Source organism: Brachycentrus maculatus, unplaced genomic scaffold (assembly GCF_059751285.1).
Source record: "Brachycentrus maculatus isolate JH-2025_06_01 unplaced genomic scaffold, ASM5975128v1 h1tg000248l, whole genome shotgun sequence".
NCBI lineage: Eukaryota > Metazoa > Arthropoda > Insecta > Trichoptera > Brachycentridae > Brachycentrus > Brachycentrus maculatus.
The window spans coordinates 167,993-185,561 of NW_028280999.1; the positions used below are offsets into that span (position 1 = coordinate 167,993).

Here is a 17,569-nt window from a genome sequence, read left to right on the forward strand (position 1 = left end):
AATATGGAAGTCTGGGATTTACATGGCTTGTTACATTCACCATTCTACCCATGATTGAAAACCACATTATTTAAATTTTGGAACTCCTACACATCATTAATCTCATGACACTCTACATGTGAGTTCACTGGAGCCATCTATGGTGGGATGAGGAAAGCATTTTTTTAGCAGAGACCCTTTTATCTAGAGGATATATATATGATATAATTTATACACCACTTCATGTGCAAGTTCACGGCGGTATCGATAGTCATATTTTTCTTCAGCTATATTGAGATCTCAAAATAATTCCTAAGTGGTTCAGATTTAGACAACACGCTGTTGTCAGGCAGTTTTTTCATCAACCCCGACCCTAATTATACTCAGACAGTCTGTCGCTCGACCCTTAGTATACTAGTATACTAATCACAAGTAACCGCAAACCCAATTCCCATCTCTACAATGTTCTTTGACGTCTCTCAAGCTCTACCAAATGTAAGCAAAAAGAACGCTTATGAGCATCTCCTGTTCTCTACCAACAGTATGTTAAAGATGCTTATAAGCAAACAGAACACTAATAAGCGTCTCCCGCTCTCTACTAACAGTATGTAAAAGACGCTTTTAAGCGTTTCCCTCAAACAGTGTGTTAAAATAAAAATACTGACATATTTTTAAAGATTTTTTTAATGTTTTGATCAACTTAGTTCTGTACTCAGTTTGATAGAGATTACAGAAAAACAAATGATAATTTACTGGAACATCTATAGTATGAAATCACTAATCCAGGGGTTTCCAAAGTGTGCGCCGCAGCGCCTTGGTGCGCCGTATAAAGTAAAGAGGGGCGCCGTAAGTCTATCCTCTATCACTATCCGAAACCACAAATATTGTCTTTTTTGTTGTTCTCTGTTTCAATTCTGAATTCTTATAAATATAATAAAACTCAATTTCATATTGTGGATGTTTTAATTTTTGTGCCTATCTACCCAACTACTATTATTGTAGGTACATATTTCTTTCGACTATAATGTATACAGGATCTTTCATTGAGTACTTTCTTTCTTTAAATTTTAATAAAACAAAGTGTGCGTCAGAGATGTAGCACCAACAATATGGTCGCTTTTAACTAAGAAATTTTTTAATGTAGAGTCTTGTAAAGTCTTTATTGAAAGACCCTATATATATATAGCCCCTATATCTATTCCAAATAGCTTACTAATATAGGGCGCCGTGACAAAATACTAAGCTTGTATAGGAACCCCTACACTAATCCATTAATTCAAGTTTGTCTAAGTCTCCACTTGCATCCATCACTGCTGTATCCTATTATTCCTATCGCAATCTTTCCCGCCTTGAAAATCCGGAGCGTTATCCTCAACCTCAGTTTTGATAAGCTTCATTCCTTTATTATTCTCTTTTTTAACTAACGGAAAACCAGAGATGATTCTAGAGCTTCCCTTGTAATCGTTGATTTCATTCTTTCTAACTGTTGGCGGAGCAATCATCAGCAGATTATTCCCATTTCTGTCAAAAACTAAACCGGGATTCGAAGCATTTAGCAGTGATTTTTGTTCTACTATGCCTGGGCCGTCTGCGTTCCTTTGAAAGTATTTAACTCCCCTAGGAATGAATACGTCGTCATCGCCAATTTTACCCGGGATGTTATAAGACCGTTCGTTCCGTATTCCGGGGATTATGATATTTTTAATGGTATGGTTATTCAGTTGTTTCTTCTGATCCGGGTCGTCCTTGTTATTGCCATTATTTCTGCGAACTCTCGCTCTTGTTCTGAAGTGAGACTGCTTGAGGGTGCTGAGGTGAGTCTGGCCGCAGTTGACGTTGTTGGCGGAGAAGAATCGTGTATTGTTATTGGTGCTGTCTTCGTTCCTGGAAGCTCTGGAGGAGGTTTGGCCATTTGCTTTTTGCCATTCTAGTACGTTGCACAAAAGTTTGATGTATCTGAAACAAAATCAATAAAAATATATGTGTGTGTCATTCTAATGTAATGGTGTGATATTTATTTTACTGTTAAGATGAAGTAAAGTTAAAGTTATCTTTACTACATAGTTTAAACCTTGATTTCTGTAACCGTAAAAGTAACATTAACTTCTAATTTACTTTTATTTGGTAAAGAGCAAATATTCATTAATTTTCTTTGTTTGTTATTTATTATTTATTATTTTTTTTAAAGGAATAACCCGCAAGGCCTCTATTAGAGGCTTGTCTGCAGGTAGGATAGTAAGGATAGGGAAGGTAAATGTGAAAAATACATCACAAACATCCAGGCCAATTGAAAATAAATCTCTCTCAGATTTATTTTGGACTTGGCGGGAATCAAACCTGCGACGCCAGTTTCACAGTCGAGCGTCTATCCAACTACGCCGAGGCGCCTGTTGTATCATCAATTTTTAAACGACATTGATCAACAACCATCGTAAAATACCAGAGTTAGAAATTAAATCTAAAAGTTAAATTTATCCCCGCTACGTTGTTATAGAATTGTTCCACTTCTCTGTGGAATCAGCGCCCTGGAGCTATTATTATTTCATAGACATCCAGAGTGCACTAGAGCTGTTATTATCTTATGGACATTTGGAGCGCCCTGAAGCTGTTATAACCTTACAGACAATTGAAGTGCCCTAAAGCTGTTATTACCTTTTAGACAACTGGAGTGCCCTGAAACTGTTATTACATTTTAATTATCCGGAGTGCTCTATAGCTATTATTACCTTTTAGACAATTGAAGTGCCCTAGAGCTGTTATTACCTTATAGACAATTGAAGTGCCCTAGAGCTGTTATTAATTTATAGACATTCGGAGTGCCTTAGAGCTGTTATTACTTTATAGACAATTGAAGTGCCCTAGAGCTGTTATTACCATATAGACATTCGGAGTGCTGTAAAGCTGTTATTACCTTATAGACAATTGAAGTGCCCTAGAGCTGTTATTACCATATAGACATTCGGAGTGCTGTAAAGCTGTTATTACCTTATAGACAATTGAAGTGCCCTAGAGCTGTTATTACCTTATAGACATTCGGAGTGCTCTAAAGCTGTTTTTACCTTATAGACAATTGAAGTACCCTAGAGCTGTTTATTACCTTATAGACATTCGGAGTACTCTAAAGCTGTTATTACCTTATAGACAATTGAAGTGCCCTAGAGCTGTTATTACCTTATAGACATTCGGAGTATTTCGTTCTTAGAGAGCTTCTTGTCGGGAGGATGCGTTGGCACAAGTCTCCTGAGTTCTGCAAAAGCTCCGGAAACGTTCTGTTGGCGCCATCTCTCTCTGCAGTTTGTAAATTGCTTCCTGCTGGGTCGTGCCGATGACTGAAAATGTAATTTATGTATTAATTTTAAATCAAACACAGATTTTTTAATACATAAATTAAAATGGAGTTCTACAAATTAAATGCCAAATCAATAAATAAATAAATAAAGAAAATGTAATTGATTGCAAAACTAAAACACTTTTTTTTTTAAAGTGTCTCAACTTGATATGAAACATGTATATGGAAGTCTGAGCATCCCAGGGCTTACAACCTGGCATTTGGCTGGGTTAAGCGAACACTTTATACACTTGTGTAACATTCACCATTCTGCCCATTATTAAACATCTATACTGTATCAACATACTCTGATTTCCAATTGTTTTTTAAACCCTTATCCGCAGCCATATGGTGCATAGGGCACTGCATCATATAAACGCAGTGTTATCTTGATCGTCAACACATGAAGGAAAGGTGATCAGCCCTCCGCATATGGTGCATAGGGCACTGCATCATATAAACGCAGTGTTATCTTGATCGTCAACACATGAAGGAAAGGTGATCAGCCTTCCGCTTCAGGTACCAGTCCAGGGTAATATTGACTGAATATTAGAGTGAAAAAATCACTTATATTTATTAGACCCGCCCTCTGGGAATCGAACCTGGGACCTCCAGAACGGTAGCCGAGCGTGCTGACCATTAAACTACAGATGTGGTGGTTTTACAAACTTATATATATTTAGATTTGCACTGACGGGGATATTGAAAGCTTTTAAATGTAAATTCACAGTAAAATCGGGATACAATTTTGTATCACATTTTCTATAAATTTCATACTTAGTTCATAGACAAAAACAAAAATCGCTTTGCAAGAGAAGGTCTGTCAGGAAGCCAGATGCTTCTGTATCACATATGGGAATGCGGTGGGACAGCTTTCAATATTCACTCGAAAGTGTCAAGCAGTGTGATGGGTAGTTAGTTAGAGATGTAATTCAATCACAAGAGCGCAGTCTCTTTTTGGAGAGACACAGCGCAACTAAAATTATATGTTTGCCATATGTATAGAAATTGTATTAAAAAATGTAACTATATTAAAAAATAATAATAATAATAAATGTGATGAAATTCAGATGATAGACACATAGATAGGTAGGTGCCGTGGCGTAGTCGGGCAGACGCTCGACTGCAAAACTGGCGTTTCGGGTTCGATTCCCACCAATTGCAAAAAGAATTCAAGAAATATTCATTTTCAATTTGTCTGGGGGTTTTTTTTATTTTTATTTTATTTATTTAATATAGTTACATTTTTAAGTACAACGTAATACATTTTCTAAACATTAATACATATGGCAAACTTTTTGTTTTAGATTCGCTGTGCCTCTCCAATAAAGAGACTAAGCTTTTGTGCTTGGAGAGGGACTTACATCATGGTTGAATGTTTTATATAATTAATGGTATTTATCGTCTGCCTCCGTAGTGTAATGGTCAGCATGCTCGGCTACCGTTCTGGAGGTCCCGGGTTCTATTCCCAAGGGGGGTTAAAATAAATATAAGTGGATTTTTTCACTGTTACATATATTCAATACTACCCTGGACTGGTACCTGAAGCGGAGGGCTGATCACCTTTCTTTCATGAGAAAACAATCAAGATAGTACTGCGTTTATATAACGCAGTGCCCTATGCACCATTGGGGTGCGGATAAGGGTTTTATTATTTATTATTATTATTAATGGTATAATAGTCTTTTTTAATATATTTTTTTCAAGATTTCTTTGTAATTTATTTTTCATATATACCTTCCTTATGCTAAATATCCTATGTATCTGCAGACAAGCCTCTAAAATAGAAGCTTTGCGGGTTATTCCTTTAAAAAGTTTATTTAAAAAAATCCTCTAAATTTACCTGATGACCATTGATGATAGATCCTCCTCTGGAAGTCTTGGTGTCCATATCTTCATCACTGTCCTGAAGAGAGAAGTCATCCGACAGCATCTCGCTGCAGTTCTCATCTCCTGAAGAGCTCGCGGAGTCATGGTCACTTCCTGCCCCGGCCATATTGATTCTGTATCTAAAAACTAACTGAAAAACAAAGAAAAAGCTGTTATAACTGCCCTTCTCTACTCGACAGAAGATCTACATATCGCTCACTCTTTTCAACAATGTCATATATCAAAAATCGTCAATTTTCAGCTGTTTTCGGAATGCCCAGAAAATGTACTATCTCCCAGCAAAAGCGGCATATTTTAAGCTTAATATTTACCCGCTACAGGGCAGAAAGTTATGTTTTTGCATAGAATACATATAAAAATTAGTGATTTCATACTAATATTATTTAATATAACCCTAGACTGGTCCCTGCAGCACGGGAGGGATCATTGCCTTCATGTAAGAACCTAACGATCAAGATAAAACTGTGTCAATACGGTGCAGTGCCCTATGCACCACTGGGTTCGAATATGTTTTTTTTTAATAATTAATAATATAACCCTCTGCTTACCATTCATCGTTCAGTCTGTGTAATTTAGCATTGTGTGTTTTAAGTGATTTTTACACAAAGCAAACGATGAATGATAAGGCGAGTGCTAATAATATAGCTGGTCAAATTATATTTTATTTTCTTATCTTAAAAAAAGGTTTTTAACCAGTGATTCCAAGAAGACTTGGGGATTAAAAAGCGTTACGTTTTTTTTTAAATTTTTAGATAAGTTTTATGGCAATGATGTGACTTCTATTTCTATTTTGGTCATTATCAAATTCCTGAACAATATTCCGGAAACGAAACATCCGTTTTGTGATAAATACAAATCAAAGATTACTCACAGTTTGAGTATTTAGTTTAGTTTATCGTGTGAAACTTTGAAAAAAATGTCGTTCTTACTTACTAGTTGACTAACTAACTAACCATCACATTTCAATTAACGTTTACTTAGTCATATCATTTACAACATTTTGAGTGTGTCCAAATACTTGTTCACAAAATCTGGATTATCTCCAATTACAGGAGTTATCTTCATATTATTTTTGACATCTCATCAAAGATGAAGAAGAATATGGAAGTCTGGGCATTTACAGGGCTGACGACCGTCATAGGCTGGTTTAAGTAATCACTTTACACACGTGTAACATTCACCAATTCTACCTATTATTGACAACCACACTACACAAATTCTTGGAAGTTCTGTATATATGAACCAATTTAGAAACCTTGTTCTTGAATCACTAGAACTTCACTAGAGACATCATTGGTGAGATGTAAAGAAGCTTTTTATTAAGAAACTCTTATATTAGTATGTATTAAACCAGCCTATGACGGTCGTCAGCCCCGTAAATGCCCAGACTTCCATATTCTTCTTCATCTTTGTTGAGATATCAAAAAAATAAATAAATAAAAAAATAGTCAAATCATATTTTATTATTATTAAAGTATGTACGATTACTAAAGGAGGTTGTTTAAAAAAATCATGTATTTATGTAATAGGAATTTCTAAACAAAAAACCTTTTTTGTTTAGAAATTTCCTTGGACTTTTTTACTTTGCCCCTCTTCAACCTTCAACGTCCCAAGGACCCAACACTAAAATTTAGAATTAGCTTCACATACGGTGTTTGAAAATGTTGCGGAATGCATCGAAACACGTGTCACAGTAGATTTTAAGAAATAGTGGTATTTACTAAGTAAAACATTTATTAAAAAAATATATAAACTAGTCGTTAAAATAAAATAAATATAACTGAAGTGGTGAGAAACAAGTGTTTTATTTTTAACTTCATTATGTCTTACCACAAAGCGAATGCCGCAACAATAAATAAAATATAAATTATTTATGTAAATAAATATAAATAATTTATACAACTAAATAAAAGTGATTTTTTCACGTTAATATTTATTAAATAGGGTTATTTATTAAATAGGTTATAGGGTTGATCACCTTTCCTTCATGAGTTAAAAAGTAACGATCAGGATAACACTGCGTTTATTTGATGCAATGCCCTATGCACCATCGAGTGCAGATAAGGGTTTGAAGAAGGCGAAGAATATTTTTAATTTTTTTTTTTAAATATATTCACAAATATAAAATATATTTAGGCAAGGGTGATATGTATTCAATATTACCCTGGACTGGTACCTGAAGCGGAGGGCTGATCACCTTTCCTTTATGTGTTAATAAGTAACGATCAAGATGACACTGCGTTTATATGATTCAGTGCCCTATGCACCATCGGGTGCAGATGAGGGTTTGAAGAATAAACTTTATAAATTAATTGAATATTTCGCTCACTCCTTTCAACAACGTCATATTTCAAAAATCTTGATTTTTCAGGAGATCGTTTTTAGAGTTTAAAAATATAATGAAATGTATTAAAATAAATATCAAGCCACTTATTGAACTTTTTACTGTGCAACAGATCTTTTTAGGAAAAACCTGAATGCTTTTTCTCCAATTAAAAAATATATAGTTTATTTTTAAAAAATAATCAAACAATACCTTTTCTTCAAAATGCAAAAACAACACTTTCTGCCCTGTAGCGGGTAAATATTAAGTTGAAAATATGCCGCTTTTGCTGGGATATAGTACGTTTTCTGGGCATTCCGAAAACATGCACAGCTGAAAATTGACGATTTTTGAAATATCGCTCACTCCTTTCAAGAACGTCATAAATCAAAATACTTGATTTTTCAGGAGAGCGTTTTTAATATTAAATATTATAATACAATGCATGAAAAATAAATATGAAGCCACTTTTTGAACTTTTTACTGTGCAACAGATCTTTTTAGGTAAAACCTGAAGGTTTTTTCTCCATTTGAAAAATATTTAGTATATTTGAAAAAACAATTAAACAATACCGTTTCTTTAAAATGCAAAAACAACACTTTCTGCCCTGTAGCGGGTAAATATTAAGTTGAAAATATGCCGCTTTTGCTGGGATATAGTACGTTTTCTGGGCATTCCGAAAACATGCACATCGGAAAATTATCGATTTTTGATATATGACGTTGTTGAAAGGAGTGAGCGATTTGATATAATTAACTCACTGTGTTTATGATGACAAATACGTTTATAAAATGAATCACTGTAACAGCTGCTAACGAGAGAATTGACGAGCGAACACTGAATTCGCAAGATCTGAATGTGTGGTATGGACCTATTTTCGAGTGGGCGGTTCGGTCTCTAAGTAAGGGTGGTTTTCAGCCAATGAAATAATAGGGGTTGGATTCATTGTGTAATGTCAGCATCTCTTAGCTGTCATTGGTGGAAATTTTAGAGGAAAATTGTAATGAAAATGAAAAATTACATGCTGATGACCTACTACTATTATTACTGCTGCCATCACGCCGTTAGGGGGTAGGTAGAGAGGATAGACCGCCACACTCTTCTGTCCTTACATACACCCCTAGCCTCCTTCACATACATACATCTAGTCATACATGTCCTGCGATTACGCAGACTTTTGACACCACCAGATTTTAGATACCGATTAATCTATTCGTGCCAAGTATTTTTCGGCATTCCTCGTTCTGTTCTCCCGCACACATTCACCAAATAAACTTTTTCTGACGTTCTTTCGCTATCCATTCGCTCCACACGTCCATATCACCTTAAGGGACTCATATGTAATTTGCTCATTTAGTTTATATAATATATTATTTTTCAAATGATAAAGTGGTTAGAGCGTTCGACTAACACTATGCAAAATAAAGGTTTGATCATCTGCCCGTTTTTAATTTAAGTTTTTCGACTGCAAAACTGGCGTCGCGGGTTCGATTCCCGCCAATTGAATTCAAGAAATACTTATTTTCAATTCGTCTGGAAGTATTTTTCACATATATCGTCCTTATCCTTACTATCCTACCTGCAGACAAGCCTCTGAAAGTAGGCTTTGAGGGTTAATCCTTTAAAAACACACACTCTATCTGTTAAAATTACATTTTCGGATAAATATTCTTAAAAAGAATATATGCTTTTGCGTTTTGATTTACGATATTAATTTCTTGTTATTTTAATTAAATTTAAATACAAAACTTTTAAGCATAAGTACACATGAACTAATAAATAAAAATAAGAGACTTATATAATTTTGAAACATAGAATACTTTTGTACTTATAATTATATTGTTTTGTGAAATGAAAAAAAAATAAATTAAAAACACATAAAAAATTATTATATCACCCACAAGCATAAACAATGTATAATAAAACATAACTTTATAATATAACTAGTATTCAAAGAACTTAAAGTACTAACAATTGAAGAAATTTTTAATAAAGCCTCTATCTTACAAACTTTTAAATAAAAAACAACTAAAGTGAAAATTTCACGTAACCCCAGATTTTCTAATAATTTAATATTGCACAGATCGCTCACTCCTTTCAAGAACGTCATAAATAAAAAATTGTCAATTTTCAGTTGTGCATGTTTTCAGAATGCCCATATGTACCATATCCCAGCAAAAGCGGCACACTTAAAACTTAATATTTACCCGCTACAGAGCAGAAAGTGTTGTTTTTGCATTTTGAAGAAAAGGTATTGTTTAATTTTTTTTAAATATATTTAATATTTTTAAAATGGAGAAAAACCTTCAGGTTTTACCTAAAAAGATCTGTTGCACAGTAAAAAGTTCAATAACTGGCTTGATATTTATTTTAAATACATTGTCTTATATTTTTTAACTTTAAAAACGTTCTCCTGAAAAATCCAGTATTTTGATTTATGACGTTCTTGAAAGGAGTGAGCGAGATGTAGAACAAGAGCAGCGTTAAACCATTATACGTACGTAGGTATTTTTTTTAACAAACTTCCGAAAAACTTAAAATCTATAAAAAATTATCAAACCTCTAAAACTATACGTAAATACTATATATAAATAAAAAACATACGAGACTCACCCCTACCTAGACTCCATACCAAATAATATTTTTAATTTTTTATTTACTTTGTTTTTTTTTATTTTAATTTTAATTTATTTTTTTGGTAAAAAAAATAATTGTAAAACGAACTCCCTCTCTAAACACAAGTATCTACTTTATTAGAGAGGTAGAAACGTTATATTTGAAATGTTTTGTATTTTTACCAACTATTTTGTATTATTTAAATATGTATTTTGTAAAAAAAAATCAATAAAAAATAAATAAATGGTCACTCTTCAAGTACAGGAGCTTAGTCTCTTAATTAAAATAAAATACTAATAAAAAACCTCAAAAGTAATATATGCCTTTATTTTTTGGTTTTTGTTTTTTTTTGCAGTTGTATTTTGGTCAAATTAAAGCAAAACTTTTAAGCATAAGTATACATGGACTGACAAATAAAAACGAGAGACAAAAATGTTTTTAAATCATATTAAAAAAATGTAATACGTAGTTATTAATTTTCTCCCTTTCTCAAAAAAAGATCTTTGTACTTCTTCTTCTTTTTGATGGCTTTTCACCCATCTTGGGTGTTATCGCCAGTGTCGAGTTTTTTTTTATTTACACTTTTTACATTTGACTTATAAGTGTCAGTATTCCTGTTAGTGGGGTTTGTTTTATTAGTAATGTTAGTTTGTTTAGTGAGTTATCATACACCTTTACAAATTTATACAATTAATTTTAAGGTATTTACAAATAAAAATAATAATAAAACCCTTATCCGCACCCCAATGGTGCATAGGGCACTGCTTCATGTGAACACAGTGTTATCTTGATCGTTTACACACGAAGGAAAGGTGATCAGCCCTCCGCTTTAGGTACTAGTCCATGGTAATATTCAATAAATATTACAGTGAAAAAATCACTTATATTTATTCGACCCCCCTGGGAATCGAACCCGGGACCTCCAGAACGGTAGCCGAGCGTGCTGACCATTACACTATGGAGGCAGACAAAAAGGTATTAAGGTATTTAATAATTATTTTATAAACAAGTTTGTTAGGGGAGGTTAATAAGGTTAAGATGTTGGTGGGAAATGGAACGTTTATGCTGGAGAGGTCTGAAAGGAAGCTCGGGTAGCCGTCATTCAACGGACACCCAAGGAACATGTGATCTAGATCCTCCTCTTCAAGACGACATTCACACATGGCAGTATCCCGGACATGTATTCTAAACAAGTGAGCACTGCAACAGCAGTGGCTTAGTCGCATTCTGCATAAAGATGTTGTCTCGAACTTGTTTAGAGTTATCCGGGAGAACCAGGATTTCTCCGTTACCAAAGGACATATATAATATCTACAGATTTTTACCCTTTATTTGGGCAGAAGTATCCCAATATTCCTGCCACGAGTGAAAAAGTCTTTTCTTTACAATAACGAGGAGGTCATCGATGCTGAGTTCATTCACATATTCTGGGCCCCCGCTAAGGACGGCCTCCTTTGCCAGGGTATCCACATTCTCATTTCCCTCTATGCCGCAGTGGCAAGATCTTTGTACCTTCATAGATGAGATGAGAAAAAGATATATAGATAATAGATAGATCATAGATAATAGATAGACCTTAATAGATTTGTATATATCATCCTCATAATATTTTCAATAGATTTTTAATATTAGGTGGACAGACTAATGAAAGATTTCATTTCGGATAGAAGATTTGAGATGTCTCTGAGAGCGATAAGAGGTTTTATCTGTAATAATTTAGGTATTACGTTTATTGACACTTCTTTACGATTGGACACTTAAAATTTTATCGCCATCTTATTCTTATTAAATCTACCGCGAGATGAACATACCAAATCTTCATATTTATCAAATTTTTATTTTTTATTATAATTTTTATTTTTTTAATCTGTCCGCCTCCGTAGTGTAATGGTCAGCACGCTGGCTACCGTTCTGGAGGTCTCGGGTTCGATTCCCAAGGGAGGTAAAATAAATACAAGTGATTTTTTTCACTGTAATATTTATTCAATATTACCCTGGACTGGTACCTGAAGCGGAGGGCTGATCACCTTTCCTTCATGTGTAAACGATCAAGATAACACTGCGTTTATATGACGCAGAGCCTCATGTACCATTGGGTGCGGATTAGGGTTTTTTTATTATTATTTTTAAAAAAGGCTGTCCGCCTCCGTGGTGTAATAGTTAGCGTGTTTAGCCACCGTGCTAGAGGTCCCGGGTTTGATTCCCAGAGGAGGTGAAAATAAATATTAGTGATTTTACAATCTAATATTTATTAATTATTACCCTGGACTGGTCCCTGAAGCGCAGGAGTGATGACCTTGCCTTCATATAAGTAACGATCAAGATAACACTGCGTTAATACGATGCAGTGCCCTATGCACCATTGGGTGCGGATAACGGTCAGAGGAAGAAGAAGATTATTTTAATATGCTTATAATGGTTTTTTTTTAATAATTTTTAATTGATTATCTAGACATTTCTACTCTTACTATCTTTAAATTATTAACGCAGTTCTATCCAATAAAGAGACTAAGCTCTTGTGCCTGGAGAGGGACTTACACTTATTATTTATTGTTTTTGTTTGTTGGTAATACAATTTTTCTTTTCTTTTTTAGATAAACATGAATATTATTCATTTGAATTATTTTTCAGCATATTGATGTTTTAATTTTTTTATCTGTAGGAAGATTATTGAAGCTTGTTCCCAAATATTTAAAGTTCTGTTGGAATTATTTGGTATTGCATTTTGGTATTATTAAGTCATGTTGGTAACAAGTGCATATGTTTTCAGGTGTCTAAATTTAATTCAATATTGGTTTCGTAAAATGAAAATAATATTCTCGGTATAAGTACTTGGACAACGACTTAATACTACAAAAGGGAGTATTTTTGCCAAGAACTTTCACTCATAAATTAAATTAAATTATAGTATAAATTATAATGAGTAAACTCACTCACAAGTAAGTATAGGCAGTGGCGTGCACAGATAATTAATTAGGGCAGGCGGTAAAGGTAGGTAGTAAGGTAAGCTAGGTACTACTTAATAAGGTAGGCAGTAAGGTAAGCTGGTATTACTCTGGTAAGGTAGGGTTGGTACTGGTAGTATTTTGACCAACAAAAAATAAAGGTACAAATGCTTAGATAAATAAATAATAACAAAATATTTATTGAGTTCGCATTTCTAATACATATAAAAGTATTCGCCAAACCCTAAAAACATACGTATATAATAATGTAATTTTAGTAATATGAGTAGGTACTTACTTTCAATGCGAGTACCAGTTGAATTTTTAAACCCCGATGCGCCCCACCGAGTCCGCTTCTGTCATTGATATTAAAATCCAAAAATACGCATATTTATTGTATCTGGGTGATAATCGTGGGACATACACACGAGCTTCAGTAACTAACAAGACGCGGTAAGCGATATAGCGGCACACACATCACAGACACAAGTATCTCCGTCATTATCGGAACAATTAAACGCGGGACACGTGTAATCCGACATATTTATTCGTCAGAGAAAAAATATTGGCGCCATTTCACTGACAGCGCGGGAATAATGAACTGTCAAACAGAAAAAAAGTGCGTTCTATTTTTCAACGTAAACAGTCTAAGTAAATACTTGAATTCCTTCGAAGTTATTGATGTGTTGTGATAGGATTATTTTCAATTAAGTGAGCAATTTCAGTGATATAAAGAATTTAACTGAATGACACTAGTTTTTCCGCGCTTCATTGTGTTTATTTATGAAATTAAATATAGATACCTAGCACTTTTGTTTATTCACTGGTTTCTGTATTAAATTCGACCGGTGACTTATTGTTGGCGACGCCGCAACAGCTGATATCGGTAAACCTATTTTAAAATACTGTCAGATTTTACTAAACAATAATACACATCATTTGATTTGAATTTTTGGTGAAAAATCTACGTAAAAAAGTAATTTTTTAAGCCATTTATTAAATTTTCGAAGATATTTTTTGCTGCTGTTATTTTCATAGATCTCTGGGCTGCAGATTTTTAAATATAGGAATTAAGTAGTGGTAGAGTAGGCTCAACTTTGAAATTTGAACCAAAACCCAAATCCATAAAAAATAAATGCATTTTTATCAAAACATTTTTTGTACATTGTAATGTATTTATTCTTCATATTATTTCCCTTGTACGCACTCACCTGGTGCATAGGGCACTGAACTAAATTGATGTAATACTAAGTTCATCGTTAATAATATGACGGCGAGGTGCTCAGTCATACGCTTCAGGTGCAGTCCAGGGAAATATTACATAAATACTTTGGTGTAAAAATGCTTGTATTCATTTTGATACCACTGGAAATCGAACCTGGGACCTCCAGCATGGTATCCAAACGCGGTAACCACTACACTGTAGAGGCAGACAATGTATTTAGTGATTGTATAATAAAACAATAACTATTTGGTTTTTAACATTTCATTTGACCAGGGACCGGGTTTCGTCGTTACCGACGTCACATCACCAGACTGGAGCTAGAATGTCGTTTTGAGACGAATGTGCGATTTAACCCTTAACAACAGTTCATTGGTTCAAAAGAAAATATCAGATTTTTTCAATCTAAAACAATTTTTTTTTTTTTTTAAATTATTCATTCGGTACCTTAATAACAATATATAATAAAGAGTATAAATAAACAAAAATTTCATATTTTTCACTCAGTAATTAGAACGATTCCCAAATCCGAACAACCCACTGTACGATGCGTTCGGATTAGCGAGCTGCCACTGTACTTTTATAATAAAATATCCTCTTTTTGAAAACCAAAGGAAAAACCTTTGGTTTTCAAAAATCACTAAAATTTTAGCATAGCATTCCTGATTTGGAATTTAGAGAAGGTACTTATCGCCAAAACATTGATCTACCCACTAACCTAAGCGAGGGTCAAAAGGAATACTAACGTAACCGGTTCGTTTTCTGCTATCTAGGAGGCACTGGTTAAGAAGTAAATGTAAAAAGTACAATCAATGGCCTTGTTTATTTTGCTGTATGTTTTATTTTATCATTATTATTTTCTACCCAATCTCCAACATTATAAATTAATTGTGTCTGAGTGTTACAAAGATAAAAATTGTTTTAAATTATTTTGTTTTATTTTTAAAATAAAATGTTTACACAAATGTGATTCGCAATTTCGATGACGGTGTTTACTTTAAATTCTTTCGCTACTCAATTGTTACGTAAAAGTGTCCATACTATTTGATTTTTCAACTACAAATAATTTACGAAATATGTGTAAAATAATCGACCAGTAAAGCATATGGTATACGTTTTATCTAAAGTAAAATAACTGATCAGAAAATTATTTGACTTTTTATATCAATTTTTAATAGATTTATATTATCCACTGACACTTCGTGATGGAATTGCATTTTTAATATATTATTAGATTAAAACCGATATTTTTAGCTTTTCCACTTTATTTTTATTTGACCAGCGACCGGGTTTCGTCGTTACCGACATCATCAGTCTGATGATGTTGGTAACGACGAAACCCGGTCGCTGGTCAAATAAAAATAAAGTGGAAAAGCTAAAAATATTGGGTTTAATCTAATAATATATTTTTATATCAAATTAAATAACCGATGTGAAATTTATTCGACGTTTTATATCAAATAAAATAACTGATCACATTTTTTTCTTTTGACCCATGTGCGTACCAAATGGTGCGTAGGGCACTTCATCATTAGTGTTGTATTGATCGATAAACATATGACCTTTCTTTAAAGGTGATAAACCTTTTGATTTAGGTACTAATCTAGGGTAATAATAAATAAATGATTAAAAAAATACTTATATTTATTTTGACACTTCCTGGGAATCGAACCCGAGACCTCCAGTACGGTAGTCTTACGCATTTATGACCACACTGTGGAGGCGGACACAATTGTATAATTTATTCGGTACTTTTTATCAAATAAAATAAGTGATCGGAAATTTATTTAATGATCTGATAAAATTTAATAGATATTTTGTTTCAAAATTTAAAAAATAACCGGTTTAATGAAAGGCTTACAGAACCACAAAAACACAATTAATTCATACCTACTCATAGTGAAAAAAATTCAACAACATTAAAGTAAAATGATACACACACACACACAAACATACACACACACATATTTAAATATAAATATATATAAATATATATATATATATATATATATATATATATATATATATATATATATATATATATATATATATATATATATATATATATATATATAAATATATACATATATATATATATATATATATATATATATATATATATATATATATATATATATATATATATATATATATATATATATATATATATATATATATATATATATATATATATATATATATATATATATATATATATATATATATATATATATATATATATATATATATATATATATATATATATATATATATATATATATATATATATATATATATATATATATATATATATATATATATATATATATATATATATATATATATATATATATCATCGTGGTGCTGAAATGATATTTTTTCCATGTATGTGATTTTGTAAGGATTAAAACATTACACGGGAGGTGCTAGATAGAGTGTATGACTCAGTATTCCTAAAACAAATTCGCGAGAATTTTTCAAGTCTGTGTTGTGGAATGTTGTTCCTCAACAAAGCCAAGCAGATTTGTGAGCAAGTATTTGGACACACTCAAAATGTTATGAATATATATATATATATATATATATATATATATATATATATATATATATATATATATATATATATATATATATATACATATAATAAATAATAAATCCCTTACCGCACCCCAATGGTGCATAGGGCACTGCTTCATATAAACGCAGTGTTATCTCGATCGATTACACATGAAGGAAAGGTGATCAGCCCTCCACTTCAGGTACCAGTCCAGTGTAGTATTGAATAAATATTAGAGTGAAAAAAACACTTATATTTATTAAACCCCCCTGGGAATCGAACCCGGGACCTCCAGAACGGTAGGCGAGCATGCTGACCATTACACTACGGAGGCGGACATATATATATATATATATATATATATATATATATATATATACATATATATATATATAAATATATATATATATATATATATATATATATATATATATATATATATATATATATATATATATATATATATATATATATGTATATATATATATATATAAATATATATATATATATATATATATATATATATATATATATATATATATATATATATATATATATATATATATATATATATATATATCTTCTTCATCTTCTTGCTCAATGCTGAGCGTCGTGGTCTTCTGGAATGTCAGGCACTTGGTGCACAAGTCCTCTCCATTCTTCCCGGTCCTGGGCCAACTTGATGGCAGCGTTTAGCGAGGATCCGGT

At 32.5% G+C, this 17,569-nt stretch overlaps 2 protein-coding genes across 9 annotated transcripts in view; one reads left to right on the forward strand and one right to left on the reverse strand.

Annotated features, from left to right (window-relative positions):
- Positions 1–645: 645 nt before the first annotated feature.
- On the reverse strand, positions 646–13,610 carry HLH3B (Helix loop helix protein 3B). Of its 3 annotated transcripts, none has more exons than XM_088265547.1 (4): positions 13,381–13,610; positions 5,151–5,327; positions 3,151–3,308; positions 646–1,935 (listed from the first exon to the last, which is right to left on the reverse strand). In XM_088265547.1, the coding sequence occupies exons 2-4, from the start codon at positions 5,301–5,303 to the stop codon at positions 1,287–1,289; spliced, it is 960 nt and encodes a 319-aa protein (XP_088121673.1). In that variant the 5' UTR covers positions 5,304–5,327; positions 13,381–13,610; the 3' UTR covers positions 646–1,286. The 3 variants fall into 3 exon arrangements, with proteins under 3 accessions (XP_088121673.1, XP_088121675.1, XP_088121674.1); XM_088265549.1 differs by lacking the exon at positions 13,381–13,610 and adding an exon at positions 8,283–8,360 and having other exon boundaries at positions 5,151–5,323; XM_088265548.1 differs by lacking the exon at positions 13,381–13,610 and adding an exon at positions 8,283–8,360.
- The window catches only part of LOC148306154 (uncharacterized), a 35,894-nt gene continuing 31,794 nt past the window's right edge, over positions 13,470–17,569 (forward strand). For 4 of the 6 annotated variants that reach the window (XM_088265541.1, XM_088265544.1, XM_088265542.1 and 1 more), the window contains exon 1: positions 13,518–13,968. Coding sequence is in view for 1 of the 6 variants with exons in the window: in XM_088265545.1 (XP_088121671.1) it covers positions 13,679–13,733 (55 nt within the window). In the remaining 5 variants the exon portion in view is untranslated. Of the gene's footprint in view, positions 13,969–17,569 lie in introns of all 6 variants that reach the window. The other 2 variants (XM_088265543.1, XM_088265545.1) reach the window with 2 other exon arrangements.

Excerpts from the sequence above, each read along its gene's own strand:
- HLH3B (XM_088265547.1), bottom strand. The coding sequence starts at position 5,303 with ATGGCCGGGGCAGGAAGTGACCATGACTCCGCGAGCTCTTCAGGAGAT. Across the intron at positions 3,309-5,150 it reads CTATCATCAATGGTCATCAG|TCATCGGCACGACCCAGCAG; the intron begins GTAAATTTAGAG and ends TTACATTTTCAG. Across the intron at positions 1,936-3,150 it reads ATACTCCGAATGTCTATAAG|ATACATCAAACTTTTGTGCA; the intron begins GTAATAACAGCT and ends ATTTTGTTTCAG.